This window comes from Pteronotus mesoamericanus, unplaced genomic scaffold (genome assembly GCF_021234165.1).
Source record: "Pteronotus mesoamericanus isolate MK-2021 breed Mesoamerican mustached bat unplaced genomic scaffold, CSHL_Meso_final contig_221, whole genome shotgun sequence".
Taxonomy (NCBI): domain Eukaryota; kingdom Metazoa; phylum Chordata; class Mammalia; order Chiroptera; family Mormoopidae; genus Pteronotus; species Pteronotus mesoamericanus.
The window spans coordinates 15,991,046-16,018,532 of record NW_026555092.1 but is presented as its reverse complement, the minus strand read 5'-3'; the positions used below and the strand labels follow the sequence as shown (position 1 = coordinate 16,018,532).

General features: G+C 35.2%; 1 protein-coding gene across 4 annotated transcripts in view; it reads left to right on the top strand.

The window, feature by feature from the left end:
- Positions 1-27,487, top strand: part of SCMH1 (Scm polycomb group protein homolog 1) — a 143,814-nt gene that overhangs the window by 53,865 nt on the left and 62,462 nt on the right. For 2 of the 4 annotated variants that reach the window (XM_054572061.1, XM_054572062.1), the window contains 2 exons: positions 6,629-6,863; positions 23,954-24,042. In XM_054572061.1, coding sequence (XP_054428036.1) covers positions 6,629-6,863; positions 23,954-24,042 — 324 coding nt within the window. Of the gene's footprint in view, positions 1-6,628; positions 6,868-17,429; positions 17,450-23,953; positions 24,043-27,487 lie in introns of those variants that run through there. The other 2 variants (XM_054572064.1, XM_054572063.1) reach the window with 2 other exon arrangements.

Here is a 27,487-nt window from a genome sequence, read left to right as displayed (position 1 = left end):
GGGCAAGGTTATTGGATTCTCTCACACTGCTGCCACTCAGGATAGTGGTATGCCTGAGCAAGATGGCTGCTGCTGTTTGGGGGAGGAGTCAGCACCAGGATCCCGCTGGCCACTCTCTCAGTTCTCTCCCCAAAGCCTCCATCTCCATTTTCTCCTCAAGTGCCTCTAAACCACTCTGCACTCAGATAAGGAAAGAATCTTAAAAATAGCAAGAGAAAAGGAGAGCATTACCTCCAAAGGAGTTCCCATAAGACTATCAGCTGATTTCTCAGAAGAAACTTTATAAGCAAGAAGGGACTGGAAAGAAGTATTCAAAGTCATGAAAGCCAAGGACCTACGTCCAAGATTACTTTATCCAGCAAAACTATCATTTAGAATGGAAGGGTAGATAAAGTGCTTCCCAGATAAGGTAGTTAAAGGAGCTCATCATCACCAAGTCGTTATTGTATGAAATGTTAAAGGGACGTATCTAAGAAAAAGAAGATCAAAACTATGAACAGTAAAATAACAGCAAACCCACAACTATCAACAACTGAACCTAAAAACAACAAACTAAGCAAACAACTAGAACAGGAAGAGAATCACAGAAATGGAGGTCACATGGAGGGTTATCAGCAGGGTTGCGGAGGGAGAAAGGAGGGAAAGATACAGAAGCATAGATGGTAGGTATGAAATATACTGGAGGTGTTAAGAATAGTATAGGAAATGGAGAAGCCAAAGAACTTACATGTACGACCCATGTCTTTTATCATGTGTTTTATATGTAAGACAAGGATGTCTGCTCTTGCCACTGCTATTCAACGTTGTAGTACCAATGCAACCAGGCCAAATAAAAGGGATCCACAGTGAAAAACTGGAACAAAAACCAAAGAAAAATATACAGGAAGACTGACTATATCTAATAGTGGCAAGGTTATGGAGCAAATAAGATTTTATAAACTACTGGTGAAAATGTAAAATGGTTCAATTACTTTGGAAAATAGTTTGGCAGAAAAACTTCAACAAAAAATCACTAAATTAACCAGTAATTGAGTCATACAGCCTTAAGTTGAGAAAAATATTTATACCTCACTACTAAAGCCAATATTTTACTCAATGATAAAAATTAACTCAATAAAGTTGTAATAGAATAGAAATTCCCATTTACAATAGCAGCAAAAATTAATATTTATGAATGAATTAACAAATATGGAAAGGTTATATAAAGGAAACTTTAGAAAACAGCTTACCAAAAGCATGATCCATTAAAAATCATAAAGTAGACTTTGTCACAGTTAAGAACTTCTGCTTTTCAAAAGACATTGATAAAAGAATGAAAATGTAAGCCACAGACTTAGAGAAAATATTGCCAAATCACATAGCTGACTGCAGTACTCTCCAAATTGATCTATTGATTTGATGTAATTTCTGTCAAAGTCCCAGATGCCTATTTTGCAGAAATTGATAAGCTGACTAAAATTCACGTGGAAATACAAGAGACCCAGAATAGCCAAAACAATCTTGGAAAAAAGGGAACAAAGATATAGGATTCACATTTCCTGATTTCAAAACTTACTACAAAGCTACAGTACTGAAGATACTGTGGTACTGACATAAAGATAGACATATAGATCAGTGGATTAGATTTGAAAGTCCAGAAATAAATATATACGTTTATGTTCAATTGATTTTGGACAAAAATGCCAAGATAATTCAGTGAGATTTTAACAACTAATGTGGGGACAACTGGGTATCCACAAACAAAAGAATGAAGTTAGGCCCCACCTCTACACCATATACAAAAATGAATTCCAAGTGGATGATAGACCTAAATGTATGGGCTAAAACTGTGAAACTCATAGAAGAAAACATGGGAGTAAATCTTGGATTAGTAAATGGTTTCTTAGATATGGCACCAAAGCCACAAACAACAGAGGAAAAACTAGATAGACAAAAGTAAAGGCTTTTGTGCTTCCAAAGACACTGTCAAGAAAGTGAAAAGGCAACCCACACATTGGGAGAAAATACTTAGAAATCATGCATCTAATAAGAAACTTGTATCCAAAAGACAGGAAGAACTCTTACCACAAAGAACCTAAGATTTAAATGGGCAAAGAATTTGAGTAGATATTTCTCCATATATTACACACACACACACACACACACACACACACACACACACACAGAGCCAACAAGCACATAAAAGATGTTTAAAATCATTAGTCTTTAGGGAAATGCAAATAAAAACTGCAATGCGATACCACTTCACATCTCCTAGGACAGCCGAAATCAAAAAAGCAGACAACAACAAATGTTGCTGAGGATGTGGAGAAATTGGAATTCTCATACATAGCTGGTGAGATTGTAAAATTCTATAGGTACTTTAGAAAACAGTTTGAAATTTATTCAAAATAAAATTGTCACATGACCCAGCAATCTCACAGTTAGGTGTGTACCCAAGAGAGAGAAATGAAAACAAGCACACAAAAACTTATACACAAATATTCAAGCCATCATTAGACATAATAGCCAAAAAGAGAAACAACCCAAATGTCCATTAACTGATGAATGGAAAAGCAAAATTAGTATATCCACATAATAGAATGTTATTCACCAATGAAAATGAATAAAGTACTAATATACACTACTGATTAACTTGTAAACATTACACTAAATGGAGAAAGGAGCTACTCACACTGTAAAGTTCCATTTACATTAAATCTCCAGAATAGGTGAATCTATCAAAAACGAAAGTAAATTAATGATTTTTGGGGACTGGGCTGAGGGGAGAATGGGGAGAGACAGCTAAGGGGTGTGGGGCTTTTTAGGAGGGGATACAAAGATTTATATATCGTTCATAAAAGATTTATTTGTAATAGTGAAAAACTGGAAACACCAAATAGTGAAAAACTGGAAACACATCAAATGTTCATCAACATGATATACTACTCAGGAATAAAAAGAAGTAGATTATTGATGCATTCTACAATATGGATGAAAGTCATAATAGGTATACTGAATGTTAATATCTATCAAAAACCCTGTAGCCAACTTTACACTTTGGTAAGAAACTAGGTTTCCCACTATCATCAGAATGGAAGCAGGATGTTTCCCACACCACTCCTCTTTAACATCATACTGGTAGTCCTAGCTATTGTAATAAAATAAAAAAGAGAAATAAAAGGTATACAGTTCAGGAAGGAAGAAATAAAACTCTATTTGCAGGTGACATGATTGTCTGTATAAAAAACCTAAAACAATTGACAAAAAAAATTTCTAGAACTAATAAGCAATTATAGCAAGGTTGCCAGATGAAAGGTTAATATACCAGAGTCAATCATTCTTCTATATATTAGCAATTAAAAAGGGGAACTTGAAATTAAAAATAATACCATTTATATGAACACCTCCAAAACTGAAATACTTAGGTATAAATCTAACAAAATATGTATAAAATTTATCTGAGGAAAGCTACAAAACTCTGATGAACAAAACCAAAGAACTTAAAAATGGAGAGATGGTCCATGATCAAGAAAAGGAAAACTCAGTACTGTTGAAAATGTCAATTCTCCCCAACTTGGTCTATAGACTCAATGCGAACTTAATCCAAATTTCATTAAGTTATTTTGTGGATATTGACAAACTGATTCTAATTTATATGGGAATGCAAAAGATCTAGAATAACCAACACAATATTGAAAGAAAACAAAGTTTGAAGACTGACACTATGCAAATGAAAGACTTGCTGTATAGCTACAGCAATCAAGACAATGTGACATCAGTGAGGGAATAGATAAATGATCAATGGAACAGAATAGGGAGCCCCAAAATAGTCCTACATAACTATAGTCAACTGATCTTTGCCAAAGGAGCAAAGGTTATACAGTGGGGCAAGGTTGTCTTTTTAACAAATGGTGCTGAAACAACTGGACAGCCACAGGCAAAAAGACTCTAGACACATATCTTATTCTCTTCACAAAAATTAATTCAAAATGGACCACTCCTATAAGATAACATAAGAGAAAAACAAGATGAGCTTGGGTAAGGTGATGACTTTTTAGATACAATACCAAAGGCATGATCCATGAAAGAAGTAATTGATAAGCTGGACTTCATTAAATTAAAAGCTGCTACTCTGCGAAAGACACTGTCAAGCAAAGGAGAAGACAGGCCACAGACTGGGAAAAAATATGTGGAAAAGACATCTGCTAAAGGACCGTTTACAAAATATACAAAGAACACTTAAGAGCTCAACAATAAGAAAACCAACAACATAATTAAAAAATGGGCCAAAGATCTTAGGCACTTCACCAAAAAAAGATATGTAGATGACAAAAAAAATGAAAAAATGGTCCAAATACAAAGTAAATACCCTTACACACCTATTAGAATGGTGAAAATCCAGAACACTGACACCACCAAATGCCAGCAAGGATATGCAGCAACAGTAATTCTCACTCATTGTTTGTGGTAATGCAAAAGGGCACAACTATTTTGTAAGACAAGTTGGTGATTTCTTACAAAAAGAAATATACTCTTACCAAATGATATTGCAGTCATATTCCTTGGTGTTTACCCAGAAGAACTGAAAACTTATGACCACATAAAAACCTGAACATGGATGTTTATTGCAGCTTTATTCATAATTGCTAAAACTTGTAAGGAACCAAGATACCCTTCAGTGGATGAATGAATAAATAAACTGTGGTACAGCCAGAGAAAGGATTATTATTCAGCCCTAAAAAGAGATGAACTATCAAGCCATGAAAAGCCATAGAGGAACCTTAAATGCATTTTACGAAGGAAAAGAAGCCAATTGGTAAAGGCTACATACTGTATGGTTTCAACTACACAAGGGGGGATCCAAAAAGACTCGGAATTATCTTCTGGTAGGTGGGCCTCTTGTAATACAGGCTTCCCTCACTAGGTTAGTGTTCTAGGAACCCATCTATCATGAGTGTATCAGCTGGTGGTGTTGTGAGGGGCAGTGTTTGGATTCAATAAATTTTTCTCGAAGGCTCAACATGTTTACTGATTTCATGATGGGTTATTTACAAGTGCACTGAGTGTTCAGCAATTTTTAACCAAAAACAGCATGATCCCCATACTCCACCCTCCCTATTCACCCAATCTCACCCCAATTGATTTTTTTTTTGTTTCCCTGGATGAAAAAAAGCCCTCGAAGGGAAACATTTTGCCGGTGTGTAAGAGGTGAAACAAAAAAAAAAAGGCAAAAGCAGTAAAAGGCATCAGAATTGATGAGTTCAAAAACTATTTTGAGCAATAGAAAATGTCTTGACAGGTGTGTTGCATCAAATGGGGAGGACTTTGAAGGTGACTAATGTTTAAACATATAAGAACAAATACACAATTTTTTATAAATAAATTCTGTGGTTTTTAAGGGGTCCACGTTCATGTGACATTCTGGAAAAGGCAAATTATGGAGACAGTAAAAAGATCAGTAGTTGCTAGTGGTTGAGTTGGGAAGCGATGAATAGGCAGATTGTAGAGTATTTTTAGGTCAGTGAAACTTTTGTACCATACCGTAATGGTTAGCATGTGTCATTACACATTTGTCCAAACCCAATGTACACCACCAAGAAAGAACTCTAATGTGAACTGTGGATTTTGAAGAATTATGATGTATCAAAATATAGGTTCATCAATATAACAATTGTCACACTGTGGCAGGGGATACTGATAATAGGAGAGACTGTACATACATGGGGGCAGAGTATAATGGGAAATCTCTATGTCTTTCTCTCAGTTTTGTTGTGAACCTAAAACTGCTCTTAAAAATTCTTTAAAAAAACGAAATAAATAAGTTATTGATACATTTAACAATATGGGTGAATATCAACATAGTTATGATGAGTGAAAGAAGCTAGAACAAAATAAAAATGTATGTTCTCTATTATTCCATTTAAGACTAGAAAATGCAAACCAATCTACAATGATAAAAAGTAGATCAGTGTTTACCCAGTAACAGGAGTCTGGGAAGGGCTGGACAGAGAGATTATAAAGAGACATGAGAGAATATGTACAGGTTCCATCATCCTGATTGTGGTGATGGTTTCAAAGGTATGTATGATATTACATCATGGATGAATACATATGTCAGTATTTACCAAAGTGTACATTGTATATCAATTATAACTTAAAATTGTTTTTTAAAGTATGAATTGATGTATAAGTTAATGCCAAAATGTGAAAAAAAAATTGAACCTCAATAGTTAGTCTTTGTGCTGGATATACAAAGCAATATACTGAGATGCTTCATGAAGAGACTCTGAGGATATGATAGGTATATAGGATGATTTCTAAAAAGAAAACATTGTGAATACCTAGAGGATTAGGGAGTTGGAGAAGACAGGATGACCTTTTGAGGCAGTTGTCCTTTTCTTCCTGTTGTGAGTCAATGTTTGATGCTTCAGTAGAAAGTAATTTTTCCCCTTCATTTTACCTTTCAGTGTTTCTTTTGCATGTAACTCTTCCTAAGTATTAGGGAATAATTCACAGTGGTTTGTCCCTGACTCAGTTGTAACCACTTTGACTCCAAAGCATAAAATCTCAGGTTTCATCTCTTAACGTCCTTCCTGAAATGCCATTTACCTTAGTCTGCCTAATCCCCATGGCTTGTTCTCCTCAGTCCTACACACCTCCAAGCAACGAGTTCAAGATCAGCATGAAATTGGAGGCACAGGACCCCAGGAACACCACATCCACCTGTATCGCCACAGTAGTTGGACTGACAGGTGCCCGCCTCCGCCTTCGCCTTGATGGCAGCGACAACAAGAATGACTTCTGGAGGCTGGTTGACTCATCTGAAATCCAGCCTATTGGGAACTGTGAGAAGAATGGGGGTATGCTGCAGCCCCCTCTGGGTGAGTAACTAGGTCCAAGCCCTTCTTAACCAATTAATTATCTTCCCAAAATTGTACATCATCCCATTATGGGAAAGCCTAGGGTTTGCTGCCTATCTCTTCTTTTTCATATGATTAAAAAAAAAAAAAAGCCCACCCAAAATAAAATGAGCTATAAAATCTGGACTTCTCCATCTCTACATTAATTTATAATATTCAAGCATCTCTCAAACTCTCCTTTTTCTAACAAAAAAAAAAAAAAAACCACGCTCTTCATTCTTCTCTGTCCCATTTATCCTGATAGAGTGGAAGGTCATGCCATTTAACCTAACCCAAAAACCTTAGAGCTTTTACCAAATCCTACAATAATAACAAGAGATGAGGGGAAAATCTCTTACTAGAAAGGATAACTGTTACTAGGTCCCCTTACCTCCTTTCCCCTAAATTCTCACTTGGTCCTAGGAATTTTCTCACTTTGAATTAATTGCTCAGTAAAATGCATTATTTGACTTAAACTAATAATCCCACTAGATTTTCTCATCAAGATCAGATTGACCTTTTTTTTTAAATCTTTCTATAACTGAGGGATATAGCCTATATCTTCAGTTATTATGAATCATTATTGCAGTGAGTCTCAATAGAGGATAGAGAGATGGGTTATGTGGTATGAACTACGTTCCCATCAGGAGGCTGTGCTACATTAATTGAGCATCAGAGAATATGCATTGTTTGAAAGCACTCCCCAAATGGTTATTTAGCATTTTCCCCCAATAAAAAATAACTTGTAATGTAAAATTTCAAACATATACAAAGGTAGAAACAATAGCACTGTGAATGTCTGTGTATCCTTGATAATTATCAAGTCAGGGTCAGTCTTGTTTTACCTATATCTTTACACATTCCCTGCCCTCTTCTGCCCAACTGCCCAAATATAGGATCATTTTTCATGAAATATTTAGTATATAGTTCTCATAGACAATAATTTTAAACACAATTGTAATAACATCACATGTAAATAAACTAATGATAATTTTTAATATCAACAACTTTTTACTCAGTGTTTAAATTTTCCCAATTCTCTCTGTCTGTCTGTCTCTCTCTCTCTCTATTACAATTTCTTTGAATCAGGATCCAGATAAAATACACATATTGCAGTTGGTTGATATGTCCCTTAAGTGTCTTTTAATCTTTGGGTTCTCCTTCTCTCTTAATTTTTTCTGGGACTTTATTTGTTGAAAAACCTAAGTCATTTTGCTGATTGTACCTCTATAGTATCATTTAACATGTTTCTCTATCCCTTTTCCTGGAAATTGGTAACTAGATCCAGAGGCTTGATCATGTTCAGGTTCAATTTTTTTCCTAAGAATATTTCATAGATGGTGGTGTTTACTGCTATAGGAAGCATATATAGTCTGATTTTCTTTCATTTTTATAATGTAGCAGTCATTACTGCTTGTGGTCTAGATCAGAGATTGACAGATTTTCTTAACAAGTCAGATGGTAAATATTACATGCCTATGGGCCATGGATTCTCTATTGCAGCTACTCATCTCTCTTTGCAATGTGAAAGCAGCCATAGATAGTACATAAACAAATGGACAAGGCTGTGTTCCAGTAACTCTTTACAAAATGGGTGGTGTGGCCAGCCTGCTGGCTATAGTTTGCTGACTTCTGATTTAGATTCATCAATTTATTATACTTTTAAAATGGGGAATTTAAATCTTACAGTTTCATCCATGTAAATTTAGTGGAAGACACGTATTAAAATAAACTTTCATCAACTTTGGTTATTCATAGGCACAATTCATGTAAGAAAGATGGGGGTTAATGCTTGATTCTTTTCTTTACCAATTTTCAAAATAATGAATTACTTGATTAACATCCTCCAAAAAATATTTAAGAAGGGTTTTTTTGTTGTTTAGTATCATAAACTCAAGGAGTCATACATACTTGATGTTTTTCACTTCTTTGCAGTAATTAATTCTTGAATTGTCCTATCTTTGGGCTCCTAGGAGCCTCATCAAATTGTCTCCTGACTCTTTATTATTTGATAGTCTCTTGGGTTTTTGAAATTTCAAAATTCTTTTTGTTCATCTTGTACATTTCTTGGCCCAAATAAGGAATCAGCTATTTCTTTTAGCTGCCTACACTCCTTTAGTGGGATGCAGTATTTAGAGACCATAATATGAGCACTAGAGTGCTCAGGTGCTATTGAGTTGGTCATTCGTTTTTGGTCTTTTTGGTGTAGAGAGGTAGGAACATCCTTTTTTTAATTAAGATTAAAAAAATCATTAGTTTATATTGATACTTTGTACTAAAAATCAGGACAATGGTATTTTTTACTGATTTCATCTTTAGTCTTTTAAATCTGTATCTCCTTTGTACCACCACAAAACTCTAGTTTTCCATGTCACTAAAATGAACTCATTTGCTTTATGCTACAATACACATACAACAGCCTCAGGATAACAATATCGACATTTCTACCATTATGAGAACTAAACAGTGTTCGAATCATTTGCAATATTTTTCTTACCCAAAGGGGAAGTCTAATAATTTTATAAGGTCATTTGGGTTAGTTTCTCTATGGGTGGCAGTGCTACTAACTTGTTATAAACTTACATTCACTTGTTTCATTTATGTATTAATAAAGTAAAATTTTAAAATAGCAATCTTTAAATGACTTAAATCATAAATGAAACATTGTTTTTAAAGTGAAATCTATAAAACCAAGTATTTTCAGAGAAATCCCCTTCATCCTATTCCTTTCCCCTGTCATAGGTAACCACTTTCTTTTAGTTTTATAGTTTATACTCCATTTTTAAAACTATAAACAAATATATCTGTGTGTACATCAGTATGGTACATATATAGATATGTATCCTCTACCTTATAGAAACTACAGCATACTATACATACTTTTCTCATTTAATTATATGTCCTAAAATGACTTCTCAGTAGTATGGAGGTATTTCTCAATCCTTTTTATAGCTGCATGGTACTGAATTATTCTCAACCTATTTTATGAATCACTGTGTAGAAGTATCTTGAGAGGCTATTAAAAATACAAGGTCCCAGAGATAATGGCGACTATCTAAATAAAAATTTTACCATAATTTCTTCAGAAATGTACAGATCAAAAAGGAGAGTATATAAAACTATGCATAACTCATGTTTAAACATAACTAAGAGTCAAGAATAAAATTTCAATTACATGTTAGTTTACATACTCACTGGTGCCACAACAGTGGAACTTGCTGGAAATTTGCCGTCTAGGGCTTTGGGAAAACTGTTATATAGAGGTGTCTCTGGAGAAACTCTGATACAATACCACTTAAGGTGAGGAAGAGTGATGCTGCTACAGCTGGCTACTCATCACTACTTGTTCCATGAACTGCAGGAAGTGGACAACAGAGAAGAGTGGAGTGCTACAAGAGCCTGCCAAGCAAGACACTGGAACCAGAAAGCAAACCTATTTTCTTCTGTAATAACTTTAGATAGGATCAAAAGATATCACTTAAAACTGATAAACCAAATAGTAGAAGCATAAATGAGGAAAAAGAGAATTAAGGACATCATAAAATATATTAGTATAAAAGTAACCACTAAAACAAAATTTCAAAATTTCCTAAATACCAAAGGAACAAAAAGATGAAGAAAAGACCACACAAAGAAAGAGATAAACTAATTATAGAAAACAGAAAATAGAATTAGACCAAATTAGACCAAATGCGTAATTTATATTAATAAATGTAATTGCTTTTAACTCAACCCTTAAAATAATTTTCAGATTAGTGCTCAAAGTCAACCCCAACCTTATACTGAGTGTAGGAGACATACCCAAAGTAAAGTGAATCAGAAAAGTTAAAAAAATTATATCAAGGGTATATCAAGGAAATTCAAATGATGTAATAGCAGAGATTATAATTCTGATATTAGACAAGGTAGAATTCAGACCAAGATGTATTAAACAAGACAAAGAAGTGACTTCATTATGGTTAAAAGTTTCACAATTCACAGTACAAATGTAATAGTTAACAATATTTTGGCATCAAATTACAAATCATTTGTCTCACAAAATAGAAATTATGGTAAATGCAAAGAGATATAGACACAGTAGTAGGAAATTGAACACATCTCTCTTTAGGTAAGTTAGGACATAAAGTAAAGGTATTTGAAGACTTCAATGAATAAGATAGTGTGCGTGTGTGTGTGTATACTAAATTTTATACCCTGGCAAATGCCCTTCCTATATGAAATTTAAAACTCTTAAAACAACTCTTGCTCAAAAAAGGTAAATATAAACCAAAATTGTAAAAATCCTAAAACACAATGATAATAAAAATCATATGTCCAAATTTTGAGATATAATTAAAGCAGTGGTTGGAAGAAAATGTATAGCTTTAAATATTTAAAATCAATAAAAATTAAAGGATAAAAATTAAAGATTTAAATTCACAAGTCAAAAAAAGTAAGAAAAGAGTCACAATACAAAGAAAATACAAAAAAAGAGGAAAAATAAAGATAAAAACAAATTAATGAAGTAGAAAATAGAAAAGCAATAAATCAAAACACTGGCCCATTGGGAAAAAAAAATTAACAAATACACAAAACACTAGTTAGCCTAACAGAAAAAAAAGGAATTAGCACAGACATGAAAATAGAAATGACAAAGAAGAAATAGCTCTAAATAAATTTGAAAAGCTAATGGGAAATGGGAAAATACCATCTGTCCAAACTGATCCAGTAGCATTACAGTGTTAAAATGAATATATAGAAAACATAAGTTTTCAAAGAACTGTACCTATAAAAAAGCACCATGTGCAGATTATTTTACAAGGAAATCCTACAAAACCTTAACAATCATTTCAATGCTACTTAAATTGTTGTAGGTCAGTGATACCAACAGAACTTTTTGTGATGATGGAAATGTTTTGTATCTGTGCTGTCCAGTATGGCAGTCACCAGCCACATGTGGCTGCTGAGCATTTGAAATGTGGCTACTGCAACTAAGGAACTGGGTTTTTAATGTTACTTAATTGTGATTTAAAACTTAATAGCCTATATGACTGGTGGCTACTGTGCTAGATGGTGCAGTTCCAGATCATTGAAAAAGTAGGAAAACATCCAAATATTTTTTATGAGGCAGGTAGGACCTTTATGTCTAAACTTGACTAAAGGCACACACACAGTCATGTATGAATATTGTTATAAAAATCCTAAGTAAAATATCAGGAATTAGGATTTAACATGTTAAAACAATTTATCATGGCAAAGTAAAATGTTTTTCTGGGATTGAAGATTTAACTTTAGAAAAGTCACTAGTGGAATTTACCATATCAAGGTAAGGAAGAAAGTCATATGAACTTTGAAAAATTCGGCACACTACTAAAGACTCACATTTCCCGATTTCAAAAGCTGAGTGAAAAGGTGAAGAGATTAAGAAAAAAAAACCCAAAACGTTTACTGCAAAGTCAGGGTACTTAAGATATTGTGCTACTGACATAAAGATATCCTTGTAACTCAGTGGATTAGATTTGAGAGTCCAGAAGTAAGCCCATGAATTTATGCTCAACTGATTTTCAACAAAAATGCCAAGACAAATCAGTATGGTTTTCAACAACTGATGAAGGGAAAACTGTATACCCACATGCATAAGATGAAGTTGTACCCTATATTCACACTGTATATAAAAATTAACTTCCAACTAGACAATAGACCTAAATTTAAGAGCTAAATCTATAAAACTCTTAAGAAGAAAACACAGGAGTAAATCTTGGATTAGGCAGTGCTTCTTAGATATGGCACCAAAAACATAAAGGCAAAAAGTAATTAGTAGTTTCCAGGTACTGGGAGGAAGGGAGAAATGGAAGTGACTTCTGATAGATGTGGGGTTTCTTTTTGATGAAAATATTCTACAATTAGATAGAATCGTATTTGTACAACTCTAAAAATCACTGAATCATACACGTAAAAGTGTAAATTTTATTGCATGTGAATTATATCTCACTAAAGCTGTTATTTTTTAAAATTACATAGTGTTGGGGAAACTGGATATTCTTATGTTAAAGAATGAAATGGGACTTTTACCCACTTCGAAACAATAATTAACTCGAAATGGATCAAAGGCTACAATATAGGAGCTAAAACTTAGAAAACTCTTAGAACTAAGAGAACAAAGGTGAAAAGCTTAATGATACTGGATTTGGCAATGATTTCTTAAATATGACAGCAAAATCACAGGTAACAAAAAAATATATAATTAAATTAGATTGCATCAAAATTTAAAACTTTTGTTCATCAAAGGACACAATCAACAAAGTGAAAAGGGAACTCACAATAGGAGAAAATACTTGCAAATTGCATATCTATAAGGGGGTAGTATCCAGAATACATGTATTTTAAAAACTCTTTCAACATACAGAAAAATACTAATTTAAAAATGGGCAAAGAACCTGAACAGACATTTCTCTAAAGAAGATATGCATCTAGAAAGGGGTTAATATCCAAAATTTATAAAAGAACTTAAACAATTAAACACCAAAAAAAAAAATTCAATTTAAAAATGGGCAAAGGATCTGAATAGACACTTCTTCAAAGAGGACATGCAAATGGCCAATAGACATGAAAATTTGCTCAATGTCACTAATCATCAGAGAAATGCAAATTAAAACCACAATGGGATACCACCTCATACCAGTCAGAATCAACAAATAACAAGTGCTAATGAGGATGTGGAGAAAAGGGAACCCTTGTGCACACAATTGATAGGAATGCAAATTGGTACAGCCACTGTAGAAAACAACATGAAATTCTCTCAAAAAATGAAAAATGGAACTGCCTATGACCCAGCAATTACACTTCTGGGAATATATTCAAAGAAACCTAAAACACTAATTTGAAAGAATATATGCACCCTTATGTTCATTTCAGCATTGTTTGCAATAGCCAAGATTTGAAGGTAGACCAAGTGCCCATGAATAGATAAGTGGACTAAAAAACTGTGGTACAGTGCCCTGGCTGGTGTGTGTCTTGGTTGGAGTGTCGTCCTAGAAACCGAAAGGTCACAGGTTCAATTCCCAGTCAGGGCATATGCCTAGGTTATAGGTTCAGTCCCAGGTTGGGGCATGTACAAGAGGCAACTAATCAATGCATCTCTCTTGCATCCATGTTGCTCTCCCTCCCTTCCTCTTCTCTGAGATCAATGAGCATGTCCTCAGGTGAGGATTAAAAAAATAATTTTAAAAAACGGTGGTACAGTTACATAATGGAATACTACTTGGCCGTAAAAAAGAAGGAAATACTACCTTTTGCAGCAGTGTAGCTGGACCTAGAGAGTATTATGCTAAGTGAAATAAGCCGGTCAGAGAAAGTCAAATACCATATGATTTCACTTACATGTGGAATCTAATGAACAAACAAAATAGAAACAAACTGATCGATATAGAAAACGACAGCTGCCAAAGGGGAAGGGATGGGGAGCTGGGTGAAAAGGTAAAGGGATTAAGAAAAAAAAAACCAAACCCAGAGACACAGACAACAGTATGGTGGCTACCAAAGGAAAAAGGGAATGAGGGGAGGTAGAAGAGGGTAAAGAGGGGATAAACAATAATGGAAGGAGACTTGCTTTGGTTGGTGAACACGAAATACAGTATACAGATGATGTATTTTAGAATTGTACACTTGAAACCTACATAATTTTATTAACCAATGTCTCCTCAATAAATTCAATTAAAAAAATTTTTTAAAGGTACTCAACAGCTCTAATCATTAGGGAAATGCAAATCAAAACCACAATGAAAAGCCACTTCACACCCATTAAGATTGATGGCTATCATCAGATAAATAGAAGAAGACAAGTGTTGATAAGGGTGTGAAGAAACTGGAACTCTTCTGTATTGCTAATGAAAATGTAAAATGTTGCAGCCACTATGGAAAACAATAAAGCATTTCCTCAAAAAGTTAAAAACAATTACCATATGATCCAGAAATTCCACTTTGGGATATATAGGCAAAAGAATGAAAGCCACGGACTCAAGCAGCTATTTGTATACCTATGTTTAGCTGTATTTTTCACAATGACCAAAAGGTCAGAGCAACCCAAGTATTCATCATCAGGAGAATGTGTAAATAAAATGTGGTATGTACATACAATAGAATATTATTCAGCCTTTAAAAAGAAGGAAATTCTGATACATGCTACAACGTGGATAAAACTTGAAGACAATGTTAAGTGAAATAAGCCAGCCACAAAGGACAAATGCTATATAATTTCACTTATATGAGGTACCTAATGCAGAGAAATTCACAGAGACAGAAAATAGCATGGCAGTTGCTAGGAGCTGGGAGGAAAGGGGAGAAATGAGGAGTTATTGTTTAATGGGTACAGAGTTTCAGTTGAGGAAGATGAAAAAGTTCTGGAGATGGATGATGGCAGATGGTTGCACAATGTAAATGTACTTAATGCCACTTTTGAGAAAGAGGGGAGATATGTGTATGTATATACACACACAGATATAATATACAGGAAATTATATTTTTACATACTTAGTTTTACAAAAAGAAACGATGGAATGTTATACCAGGAAGTAATGAAAAGGTCACCTATGGAAGTGTCTGGGAATACGGTAGAAATTACAGGAATGAGAGGGAGACTTCTCTGAGAATAACCTTTTATATTCTTTCAACTTTTGAGTTATGTAAATGTTTTAGTTAATAAATAAATTTAAACCAAAAAAGATGAACAAGCATATCCTAAAACTGATTACAAACAGAAACAGAACTTTATATCAAATGGATATCATAACCACATTGAAAAAAAATTCAAATAAACTGAACACAGAACCTTCACAGTACAATTTTAATGGGGCATATTTTAAGGAAAAAACAGAACTACAAATAAATTCTGACTTTTTCTTAATCATGTTAATGGTTTTACCATAAATTGAAGCTACTTTGTATGTATTGAAGATAGTGCAAATGAGTAACTAAGATACAAATATGGAATAGGAGATGAAGAACCTTGGCTGTAAGGGATTTGAATTGGAGTTATCTATATGAACTCTTTAACTTTGAAGTTAAGATACATTCAATTCAAATCATTCATATACAAGGGTGGGCAAAAGTAGATTTACGGTGCCATTGTGCATTCTTTTGAGTTAATAAACTATTGTATGTAATAATCATGACCTGCATACCTTTTTCCATACAAACAACTATAAACCTACTTTTGCCTACCTATGAGTGGGTGTGTGTGTGTGTGTCCCCCAGTTCTGTCCATTGAAAAGGCCTAGAAGCAATGACATCTCAGAGACACCTCAGAAGCAATGAGCATACCTTGATTTTGGTTTCTAAAATCCATTCTCTACTAAGAGGAATCAAACTCCTTGGAGAAATGGCTGATTCCAAAGCTGGGCAGAAGAGAAAAATATAAGGTCACTCTGGAACATCTTATGCTAGAAAGCAAAGCAGTCGCAAAGAATGATGGGGGCATATTAAAAGGACCCAGGAACCAACTAAAAGGAGTTCTTATTAGCCAAAATTGAAACAATATGAGTATCAAAAAGGATAATAAAAGTGAAAGAACAATGGTAATAACATCCATAGGTCCTTAGTGATAGACAAAAGAAAAAAATCAGAAGTTTCAGGGAACAGTGTTCTTTGTAGAATGCCAACTAATAAGTATAGATAGAATGGTAGAAAATTACCATTTTAATTGATTCAGGGAAGGATAATCAATGAATGCTGAAACCAGAGTGTAAAAAAGCTTATTGGAAAACAGTATATTCACAGAGTCTCAAAGTTTCTTCCCACCAATTACCTATTAATTACAAAGAGAAATTGCAGTGAGGAAATCTTTAGTCACCCCTTAACAAGTCATCAAATTTAGTATCATCGGTAATTTGACAAATTGACACTATGTGCCTCTTAAAGTAAGGCAGTAAGAAGTACTCAACATCATTTGTTGTAGTATTTATGTCAAAACTGTTGAGTATGAATGTAATCCTAAGGAAACAATCAGAAAAATTCCAAATTGTGGGACATTCTGTAAAACACCTAACCCAGGCTCTTCAAAAATATCAATTTCATAAAAAACAAATGAAAGGCAACAGGGCTATTGTAAATTAAAGGAGACTAAAGAAACATGACAACCAAATGCAATATGTGATTCTTGATTGGATCCTGTATTTAAAAAAGTTATAAAGAACATTTTGGGGACAATTGAGAATATTTTTAATTAAAATTCTTGGGTATGGTAATATTACCATGTTAAAGGAGGATGTCCTTATTCTGAGGACAAATGTACTGACATATTTAGGGGTGAAGTGTCATGATCTCTCTAACTTCCACATAGTTCAGAGGAAAAAGTGTGTGTAGGTATATGGAAACAAAATGCGGTGAAATGTTACTAGTTATTGAATCTAGGCGAAGGGTATACATAGTTGTTCATATACTGTTTTTGCTACTTTTCTCTAGGTTTAAAAATTTTCAAAATAAAAAGTTTTAAATAACTTATGTATATAATTATACATATATATGTGTGTGTGTTCATGTTCCCCAGGCCTCCTCTGGACCTCTCCCCAGAGTTGCTGAATCAGAATCTCTAGGTAATGGGGCTTGGGATTCTGCATGGTAAATAGCTCTCCCGAGACTCTAATGCAATTGGTCTATATTTGGGAAGCATTGCTCTAGAAGAGCATTTTTCTCCATTAAAATCTTGTATGGTTTGTGTGTATGCATGTGTGTGTTCTGTTCACATAGGAACATTCATTACTCCCTTGCAGAATCCTCCAGGGAAAAAGGTGAAAAGGCAGAATGATTCACCGGTGAAGGTATCTCAATGCTGCCAACCTTTTCCTCACACCCCCTTGTTTTACTGACCTCTTATACCACTCAAGAATGATTATTTCTTCTAAACAGGGCTGTCTGGGTCACTAGTTGTCAAACTTAGCTGCCAGTAGAATCACTTAGGGAATTCTTAAAATGTTCATCACTAGGTCTTAGATCAAAGTCAGAATTTCTGGGGTGATGCTGATGTATTCTTTGATGCCCTCAGGGGACTTCAGTGTTAAGACTTGAGAATCACTAATCTAAGAGTAGAAGCTGGCCCCTGGTGAGGCCACTAGCTAATCATATCAGGATCCTAATACAAACTCCCCGCTCAGCAAAGTTGATCACATGCTCTGATGTGTATGTGGTACATTGACTTGAAAGAAACCCTTTGCATGTTCCTGTCACTGATTAGACTTCTCACTTGCTAAGTAGCCTCCAGGTCCTGTCAATTAAAAAGGGGATTTAAAAAGATGCATATCTCATTTTCTGGTCACAGAAATTTGAACTTTATAGAAATGTGTGGGGGGAGAAAGAAAATTTTAGAGAGAAGTAACTTTAACCATGGTGGCTTAATTGCTTATTTTATAAAGTTAATTTGTACAGTATTCACTGAACTCTCTTTTTCCTGCAGCAAGGTCCCTGGCACTGGGCAACGCCAGAACCATCTATACCTATGTGTATCTCAAGATTAGTCAGAACTCCCACCCGCAATTAAATTAGCCTGGATTAACTTGTGTTTGAGTCTGTATATGGGAGTGTAGCAGCAGCAATGTGGTAACAGAGTCCTATCAAAACTAAAAGGAATGCGGACAGTCCTCCCCAAGTATAATCACTCTTCATGGAAGACTGCTCAGTATCTCCTTTTCAGTTCCACTTCTTGTTTCTTTCAGTCTGGGGTAACATTTAGATTGGCCACTAAACTTCAGTTTAGAAGCACTGCTTTAAATCAGTGTCCTCATCTGACAAATACAGAAACAAGGGAAATGAGTTGCCAAAAGTGGTACAATGAGTGATATATTTCTGTACATATATTTGTATATGTACATGTTGGTAAAGCTCCTCGGGGGGGGAGAGAATGAGTTGGGAGTGTCATGCAATCATCTTGACAGCTGTGGAGTCTAGTAACTTCATGAAGCTTTGAATTATATAGGACACTGGCAGGGTGGAAAGTAGGGACCATAATGTGTTCCTGGTGTGAGTGCTGTTCTGTTACCTGCCACCAGAGGGCATGGACGATGATTAGATTCTAGACCCATTTATCTACATTTGAGTCCAGTGCCTTGTCAGGTCACTGTGAAATTTAAACAGCTGGACCCTAATCTATTCAGTAGCCCCACCATCTGGGGAGCACCTGGAAACTCTTTATGACTGGTTCCATATCAGTGTTTTTAAGAACAGAACTTGCAGCATGCCCAAGTTTAGAATTAAGGAGACCTGGCTTGTAATATTCACTCAGCCACTTACTAGTTTAATTGTGTGGCCACTGATAAGTTGTTTTACGTTGACTTTTAACCTTGTGTCTCAATGGCGTCACCTGCCACAAAACTGCCACACATGGTTTTTGTGAGGATTACATGAAATAACATGATAAAGCATCTATCAATTCCTGGCACCCGTTTAATACATGGAGATTTCTTCTTTGTTCAATGAAACTCTTATGAAGCTTATATTCTAGCTGGAATAATATACAGGAAAAAAATTCAGGCGGTGATAAAAGCTGAGTATAAAATAGAAGGCAGCGGGATTTAAGAGGCTATTTTACATAGGGCAGTCTAGGAATGCTCCTCTAAGGAGCTAAGATTTCAGCAAAGAACTAATTATTAAAGATTTGAAGAAAGGGAAGGGTGTATGTGGCAGAAGGATGCAGCTTGGTGTGTTTGAGGAACAGAAAGACCAGTGCATGGGGGTATCAGGCAGTGATAGGAGATGAGTTATGATAAGTAAGCAAGTTCTAGACCATGTAAGTCTTGTTAACATGCATAAAGAGTTTAGATTTATTTTGTGTTATGGGATATGAACATAAGAGTGAGATCTAACTTGTATTTGAAATAACATGAACATATTATTTTGGCTGCTCTGTGGAGAACAGACAGTAGAAGGCAAAAGTAGAAGCTGAGGGTCTAGGTTTCAGGACTGTTGCAGTATAGGCAAAGTCTGACTGTGGCTTAGATTAGGGTAGTTAGTAGTGGACGAGAATATATAATAGAAATGGTTTGGTTTAGGGCATATGAGATGAAAGAGCCATCAGGACTTGCTGATTAATTTTTTGATGGGGAATAATAGCAAGTGAGGAATCAAGAGTGACTTAGTATAGGCTTTTTGGTCTGAGTACCTGGGTTTAATAAGGGGTGCCATTAACTGAGATGAGATGACTGAAGGAAAGAACAAGGTTGGAGGGGGAAGCAAAGTTGAGAGTTCTGTTTTAGACCTATTCATTTCAAGAATTTTTGGCATCCCCATAGTTATAGAATAAAGCAGCTGGAAATACCAGCATGAAACTCAGGGCAGAGGTTTAGGCTGGAGATTTAAACTGGTAGTCGTCATGTGACAGGAAGAGAGTGGGGACCAAGACATGGCCAGGCACTGAGGATTCCCACCTGTAGCGGTTAGGATTTCTTACCCACCTATCCTTTTCTTTGCAAACACCCTGGGCCATTGTTTAATTTGAGGACAACTTCAAATTATTGTTTTATCCTTCTCTTTCTGCTTTCACGAACTTATGACTTCAACTCTTTTTACCAAGAGAGACAGTATAGAAGAACTGAGTGATGAAATGTTTGAAGATATTAACATGATGATTAATGACGAAGGCTTTGGTGGCAGAGGAGTTGGGTTTACATCCTGCCTCATGGATCTTTTACTTGAGTAAAATTGTAACCTTGGATAGTTTACTTCTCTAACTTAAGTCTTTTCATCTATAACATTAAAAATAATAGCTAGCATTTATCTAATACTTAGTATATGCCAGGCAGAATATTAAGTCCTTCACATGAATTGATCCTTAGAAAAACCCACAGAGGTAGTTACTACTCTTATATAGTTGAGGAAACTAAAGCCAGAGAGAGGTTTTATAATTTACAAATTACACACCAGGTAAGTGACAGAGCTAGTTTACAATCCAGGCAGCCTGGCTCCACCCAGTGCTACTTTCCTTGTATCCAATTCACAGAGTTGTAGTAATGGTTAATTAGATAACCCACTTGAAGTACTTATTTAACACATGGAACCTGGCATATAATATGTGAGTCAGTGTTTCCTTTGGGAGGCAGCACAGCGTAGTGAAAGAGAGCCAGATGAAAAGTCCTAGGGCCTCAGCCTGGTTCTGTGACAGCGATTTATATGACCATCCACAAGTTTCCTAGCCCCTTTGGACTTCTACAATATAAAATGAATTTGGAGCAGGACAAGTAGTCCCATATGACCTTGGGAGTTGAAGAATAAGGATCCTTGGTAATTCTCAGCTTGGTAACATATCTGCTTTGCCCTTCTAGTCTTGAAGAAGCTTGCTAGGAGGTAGTGAAACATACTAGTTAAGAATCATGAGGTCTGGAGTAAGAACATCATATATTGGAATATGCCTCCACCACTTAGTACCTTGGACCAAGCTACTTCTCTCGAGTTTCTGTTTTATCATCTGCAAGCTAGGGATAACAATAGAGTATACCTCATGATATTATTTCAAATATACAGTAAGAAATTGCATGTAAAATATTTACTACATTGAAAACATTCAATACATATTAGCTATTACAATATTATTATAAGTCTTCCCAAAGCTGAGAGGATTTTTTTAATTCAAGTTCCAGATGAGTCACAAGCCCCTCAGTAAGCTGTTCCTAAGAAATGGAATTAATTGGGTGGCATTTGGTGAGGCTTTCTACTTGTTGGGAACCAAGGGCCTGAATATGAAATTTCTAAATGTGCAGGCATTCCTCTCCCCTCTTTTTACCAAGGTGTAAGGAGCATTTTTCTAGAACAGTTGTGCCTTGCTTTGCCGTATCCATAGATGTATTGAACTACTCTTGGCAAATCTGCTCTGAGTGTGGCTTGCTTCAACCCCTCCCTGACTTAAGGAAAGTTGTTTTCCCCACACACAGATGAGGCATATACCTGATTTTCTGCAGAAATTTAATTTTTTTCTTTTATCCATGGTCAGAGGAAGAGTAGTAGCCAAAACTCTTTGGGCAGTGAGGCAAAACCCCAACTCAAACCAATTTAGAGTAGGGAAAAAGGAGAAGACAGGAATTGCTGGCTCGTATAACTGAAAATCTAAGGCCTGGTGTTGAATATGTCTAGACACAGGGTTTTAAACATTCTCATGCCTGGCTAGCTTAGTTGTTTAGAGTGTCATCCCAATATGCCAAGCTTGGGGTTCAGTCACAGGTCAGGGCACATACAAGAAACAGCCAATGAATGCATAAATAAGTAGAACAACAAATTGATCTCTCTTTCTCTAAACCAATATAAAATAAGTAAATAAATACTCTCACATCTCTCCATTACTTGCTCTTCGTTGACTTTATTCTCAGTTTTGTTCTCCAGGTAGCAGTGCCAAATCTACAAACATCTTTCTTGTCATGATCTCAGAGAAAGAGACTCTCTCCTCCAGTATGCATATCATATCAGAAAACAGTTGACCCAACTTGGGATATACATGCACACCTCTGGTCTATGGGAATCTAATGCTCTTAAATGGCATTATTTCCCCTTCCGTGGTCAGGTATGTAGAGCCATGTGACAGACATTCCCAACAAAATGTGTATATTAGGATAGATTTTTTTCCAAGAGGAAAAAAAGCTAGACAAGCAAAAAAGTAAGTGATGGCCACTTTAGATTAAGTGATGAGCATCCATATTGCTGTCATCATTGTTGATGTGGATGAGCTATCCCAAGAAATCTAACATTGGGAAGCTTGGCTTAGCCTAGCCAGATTTGAGACTAAAAGTTTAAACCATATAGGATGATAACTCTTCTCCCATTTTCTTCTCTCTTCTTACCTCCTCCCTGTTAATTTAATTAAAGTTATTATTAATACTTACACCCAGAAGTTGATTCTTCATTTTTCATTTTATCTACACTGATAGTTTAACATAGCGGTTAAGAGTGTGGGCTCAAGGGTCAGATAGCCTGGGTTTCAATACTTTGTCATTTGCTCACTTAGAAATCCTAAGCAGTTTGCTTTACACCTCTTTTCTCATCTACAAAATGAAGATAATATCTACCTCATGGGGTTGTCTTGAAGATTAGGTAGTCAATGGAAAGTGATTGGCACAGTATCTGGCACACAACAAAGAGTTCCATAATATCGGTTTCTATTGTAATTTCCAGGTCTGAAGCTTTGGTGCAGCCTCTCTGTTCTTTTGTCAAGAGTGGAAAAACTGAGGTAGATTGGGAGGCTATTAAAAGGGACTAGATTTTCTATCTCAGAAGAGACAGTTGAAGCCAAATTGAAAGAAGTAGTGCGAGCTTCTTTGTACTAATTGGAAGAACTAACTACAATTATGATCTCATTATTATAGTTTATTAATTAAATGGTACATTCTTACTGACTTTTCCTTACTGAATGACAATGGACAATTAAAATCTCTAGGCTTTTTACTTTTTTTGTAAAATTAATATTTTTGGATAGGATGATCCCTTTCATCTTCATCATTGCCTGATCCTTGGTTGTTTAAATAAAAATGAATATCAAAAAGTGTTCGTACTTGGTGTGTGTGTGTGTGAAAGAGAAGTGAGAGAGAGCGCACACCACAGAGTGAGAAAGCAAGAGAGAGAAAGAAATAGTGATTTTATATTGAGATAAACTGAAACAATTTACTTGTATATTGGGTTAATCAGTTGACATATTTGGTGTTGTCTTAAGAGATTATTAAGAAAAATAACTTTGCACACTCTATTGTCTAGACAATTTCTAAGTACTTGTTAATCCTATCTCACATCTATTTTGGATTTTTCAAGGAAAACTTTTTAGGTGCTGTGATATATAATCTGAATATTTGTCTCAAAGTCAGAACACTTGATTAGGGACTTTGTTCCACTACTTACTTTGCAACATTACACTTGGGCAAGTTACATTCCCTCTATGTGCCTCATTTCCTCATCTGTCTAATGAGGCATTTCTTCGATTTAACCTTTAAGTCCTTTCCTAACAATCTATGATTCTGTAACTTATCACAGTATAGGTTGTGGAGGAGTAGCTGAATTCCAAAGGGAAAACTTGATATTGCTATTCCCTTTGAAACATATTTTTCATCTGTTGCCTATTATGTTTGCTGCAGGATTTCGGCTGAATGCCTCCTCTTGGCCCATGTTCCTTTTGAAGACGCTAAATGGAGCAGAAATGGCTCCCATCAGGATTTTCCACAAGGTACAGTGTCCCTCAGATATCACCAATGCCAAACTGCTTAAAATCAAATGCTTATATATCCTTTTAATTACTGAACCTCTGGTGTCTATATGCTATTTATGGCCTGAGGATGCCTTCTCAGAAACTAGTTCTGCAAAAGGATTACTTAGTACCTTATGAAGCAGCAGTTATCTCCAGAGGAATATTAGACTCTAAATTATGTTTCCTGATTTTTGGGTCCCAGCTCTACCAAAAATAAGCTGTCTTTTTGACCTCATGTAAAAAGTGGGATTCTGTCTACCGCACAGGATAGTTAAGTTAAAATGTGTTTACTAGTAAAACATATAAAATGTGGCATAAATGTAAAGGAGTGGTTCTTGTTATAGGTCTCGGTGTTCTGTAAGGTTCATGTGCTAAACAAAGAGAAAGAAAAGAGACAATTTTTGAGTGCCTGCAGTAAGTTTGGAGTTTATACACACTATCTCACTTAATACCCACAGTTAACTTTCTGAAAAAAGAATTATTATTTCCATTTAATAGTTAAGGAAACAAATACTTTTGAATAAGGAACTAGCCCAAGATCATATGGCCAGTAAGTGGTGGAACAGGGATTCAAAACCTGTATTCATTCTTCTGTATTTCTCAAGGGATGAGGCACTCAGTCTGCTCCCAGTTGAATTTTTTAATGAGACACAGAATTAGAAAGAGGACTGAATTAAAGTTGCCTGTGCTAGTAACATCTAAACCCTGAAAGCACTCTGGTTCCTAGAATATGTATTTATATTATACTGGGCAATTAAAGAACCTTTTCACTACAGAACACTCAAAATGTTGGGAGGGAGCAGAGGGCAACAGCTATTCTTTTAAATGCTTTGCTGAGCTTACTAAAAAGTAAGAAAACTTTCAGAGGCCAGAGTGAAGAAGGAAAACTAGAGTACTAAGTGCATGCATTAAACCTACAGGTATTTTAAGGGGCTTTGCCAGTCTTACTTTCCAAGAATCTTGTCTTTTAACAGCCACAGTAGGATAGGAGATAAGGCCTTGGGCCCAGGCAAGCTGGGGAATGGACCTGAGATGCCACACACAAAACCTGAACGGTTACCGCAAATGTTTACTCCTTAGTGAAAAGACTATCACATTGATGAGGTGTAAGTTTCTGCCTGGGCTTTGGCAGGCACAAGAATGGCGTCATCTCCTTGATAAAAGCCTTTTCCCCCATGGAAATCCAGGGTTCAGATATGTATAGTACCTGCGTTGTCTAGAAACTCCAGAGTTGTATGGAGATATTTCTGAGTGCCTGGCAGAAGCAAACCTAAAACTTCTCTACATGGTTTGGTTGCTTCCAAACTAGATGTCACCAAAGTCCTAAAAATGAAGTACCACTGAAGATGAGCATGCAACTTCAGAATTACAGAGCCCTCAAAAGCACAAATCCAGCATGACAGGGCATCAGTAGACATCACAAACAGTAAGACTGTAACCCCAAGGACTTTCAGATAATAGAAATACCATGTAGAGATTATAAATTAAGGTTTTGAAAGTGATTCAATAATAAAAATATTTTAGAGTGATAAAGGTATAAAACCTTATTTTTTAAAGACAGATTTGAGAAAAAAATTGAACTGTGAATGAAACTTAATCATTAAAATTAAAAATTAATAGATAGGTATACAGCGGAACTCCAGTTTTCAAACTTAATTCATTACAGAAAATTGTTTGAGAAGCAATTTATTCAAAAACCGAAATCTCCCTTCTCACCTGAGACCTATGTGACTCATCACACAGGTTATCAGCATGGAAAAGTTGTTGGGTAGAGATTAAGTCCCGAAGTTTGTTAGACAACCAAGACATTTTTTTCATGAACAACTTTGTCAAGAACCAAACTGTTCGCACACTAAGACATTCAAGAACACTGAAAGACGTGTAAGGAATTTTCCAGAATGTAGCACAGAGAGAGAAAGAAATGGAAAATATTAAAGAGAAGAGACAAGGGGAATAATGTTAGAAGGGCCAATAATGCTGCATGTGAAATCCAGAAATAATAATTAGAAAGAATAGAGTCAATATTTGAAAAGATAATGACAGAATTTTCCAGAGTGTATAATAAAGATAAATATAGACTTTAAAACATCATGGTATAACTAAAGTCAAAAGAAAAGATCTGAGCAAGTAATCACAACAGAGTACCTTCAGTTAGGCTGACAGGACATTTCTTAACAGCAGCAACTTAAGCCAAAGATAATAGAATAATATCCCCAAAATTCTTAGAAAAAAATAGTTGTTCACCTAGAATTTTATATCTAGTTAAGACTATTATTTCATAATGAATGTAAAATCAAGACAATTTCAAAACTAACATAGGTAGATGCTAATATAGCTGCTAAAAGAACAACTAAAGACTATATTTCAGGAAGAAGATAATTGAACCCAGAAAGAAAGAAATGAGATGCAAGAAATAGTGGTGAGGGTACTGGCTGGGTGGCTCAGTTGGATGGAGCACTGTCCCCTGCACCAAAAGATTGCAGGTTCAATCCCCGGTCTCTCTCTGTTGCTCTCTGTCTCTCTTTCTCTCTCTTTGTCTCTGTCTCTCCCTCTCTGTCTGAGGTCAATGAACATATCCTAGGGTGAGATTTTTTTTTTTTAAAGTGGTGAAGAAGGACTGTGGGTAAACATGTAGGTAAAGCTAATCAAGCATTGCCTACCACTATATAAACCAATTATGATAACAAATGATTAATTCTCAGTATAACCATGTAGAACTAAATTATCAAATGCCTATTAACTCAGGAGTAATTAAAAAATTCTTTTGTTGTTTGCAACTAGAGATAAAGGTGAGTTTTAGACTTGGGGACTGTACAGTTACAATCTTAAAGGAATCCACTGAAAGATTATAAATAGAATGGTTAACATCTGAATCAGTGAAGGGGGGACGGGAAGAAAATTCCGTCAATTTTAAAGAAGGAAAAGAACCTTAAAAATTAAGTAAAAGAGAAATGTAGGTAATATAATAATATAATAAATATATCATTTATCACAAGAAATGAGCTTAAACTCATCATTTTAGTCAGATTATATTTTTTTAAATGAAGCTACATGCTATTTACAAAAAGATCCTGATAAAATATGTCACAAAAATGTTGAAAGTAAAAGAACATAAAATATATACCAGGCAAACCTTTATCAAAATAAAGCTGGTATTAACTATACTAAAATCAGACAAAGACTTCGAGGCAAAAAAAAAAGCATTTAAAGAAGTCACTATCTAATGATAAAAAAATATAGTTCACCAAGAAAATAAAAGTTATAAATATACATGCTCCTAAAAAAAAACATAGCCTCAAAGTATATAAAGTAAAATTTGACAGAATTACATGGAAAAATTGGAAAATCCGCAGTCACTAGGGGATATTTTAATACACATCTCTGAATAATTGATAAATCAAATAGACCAAAATATGGTGTATCA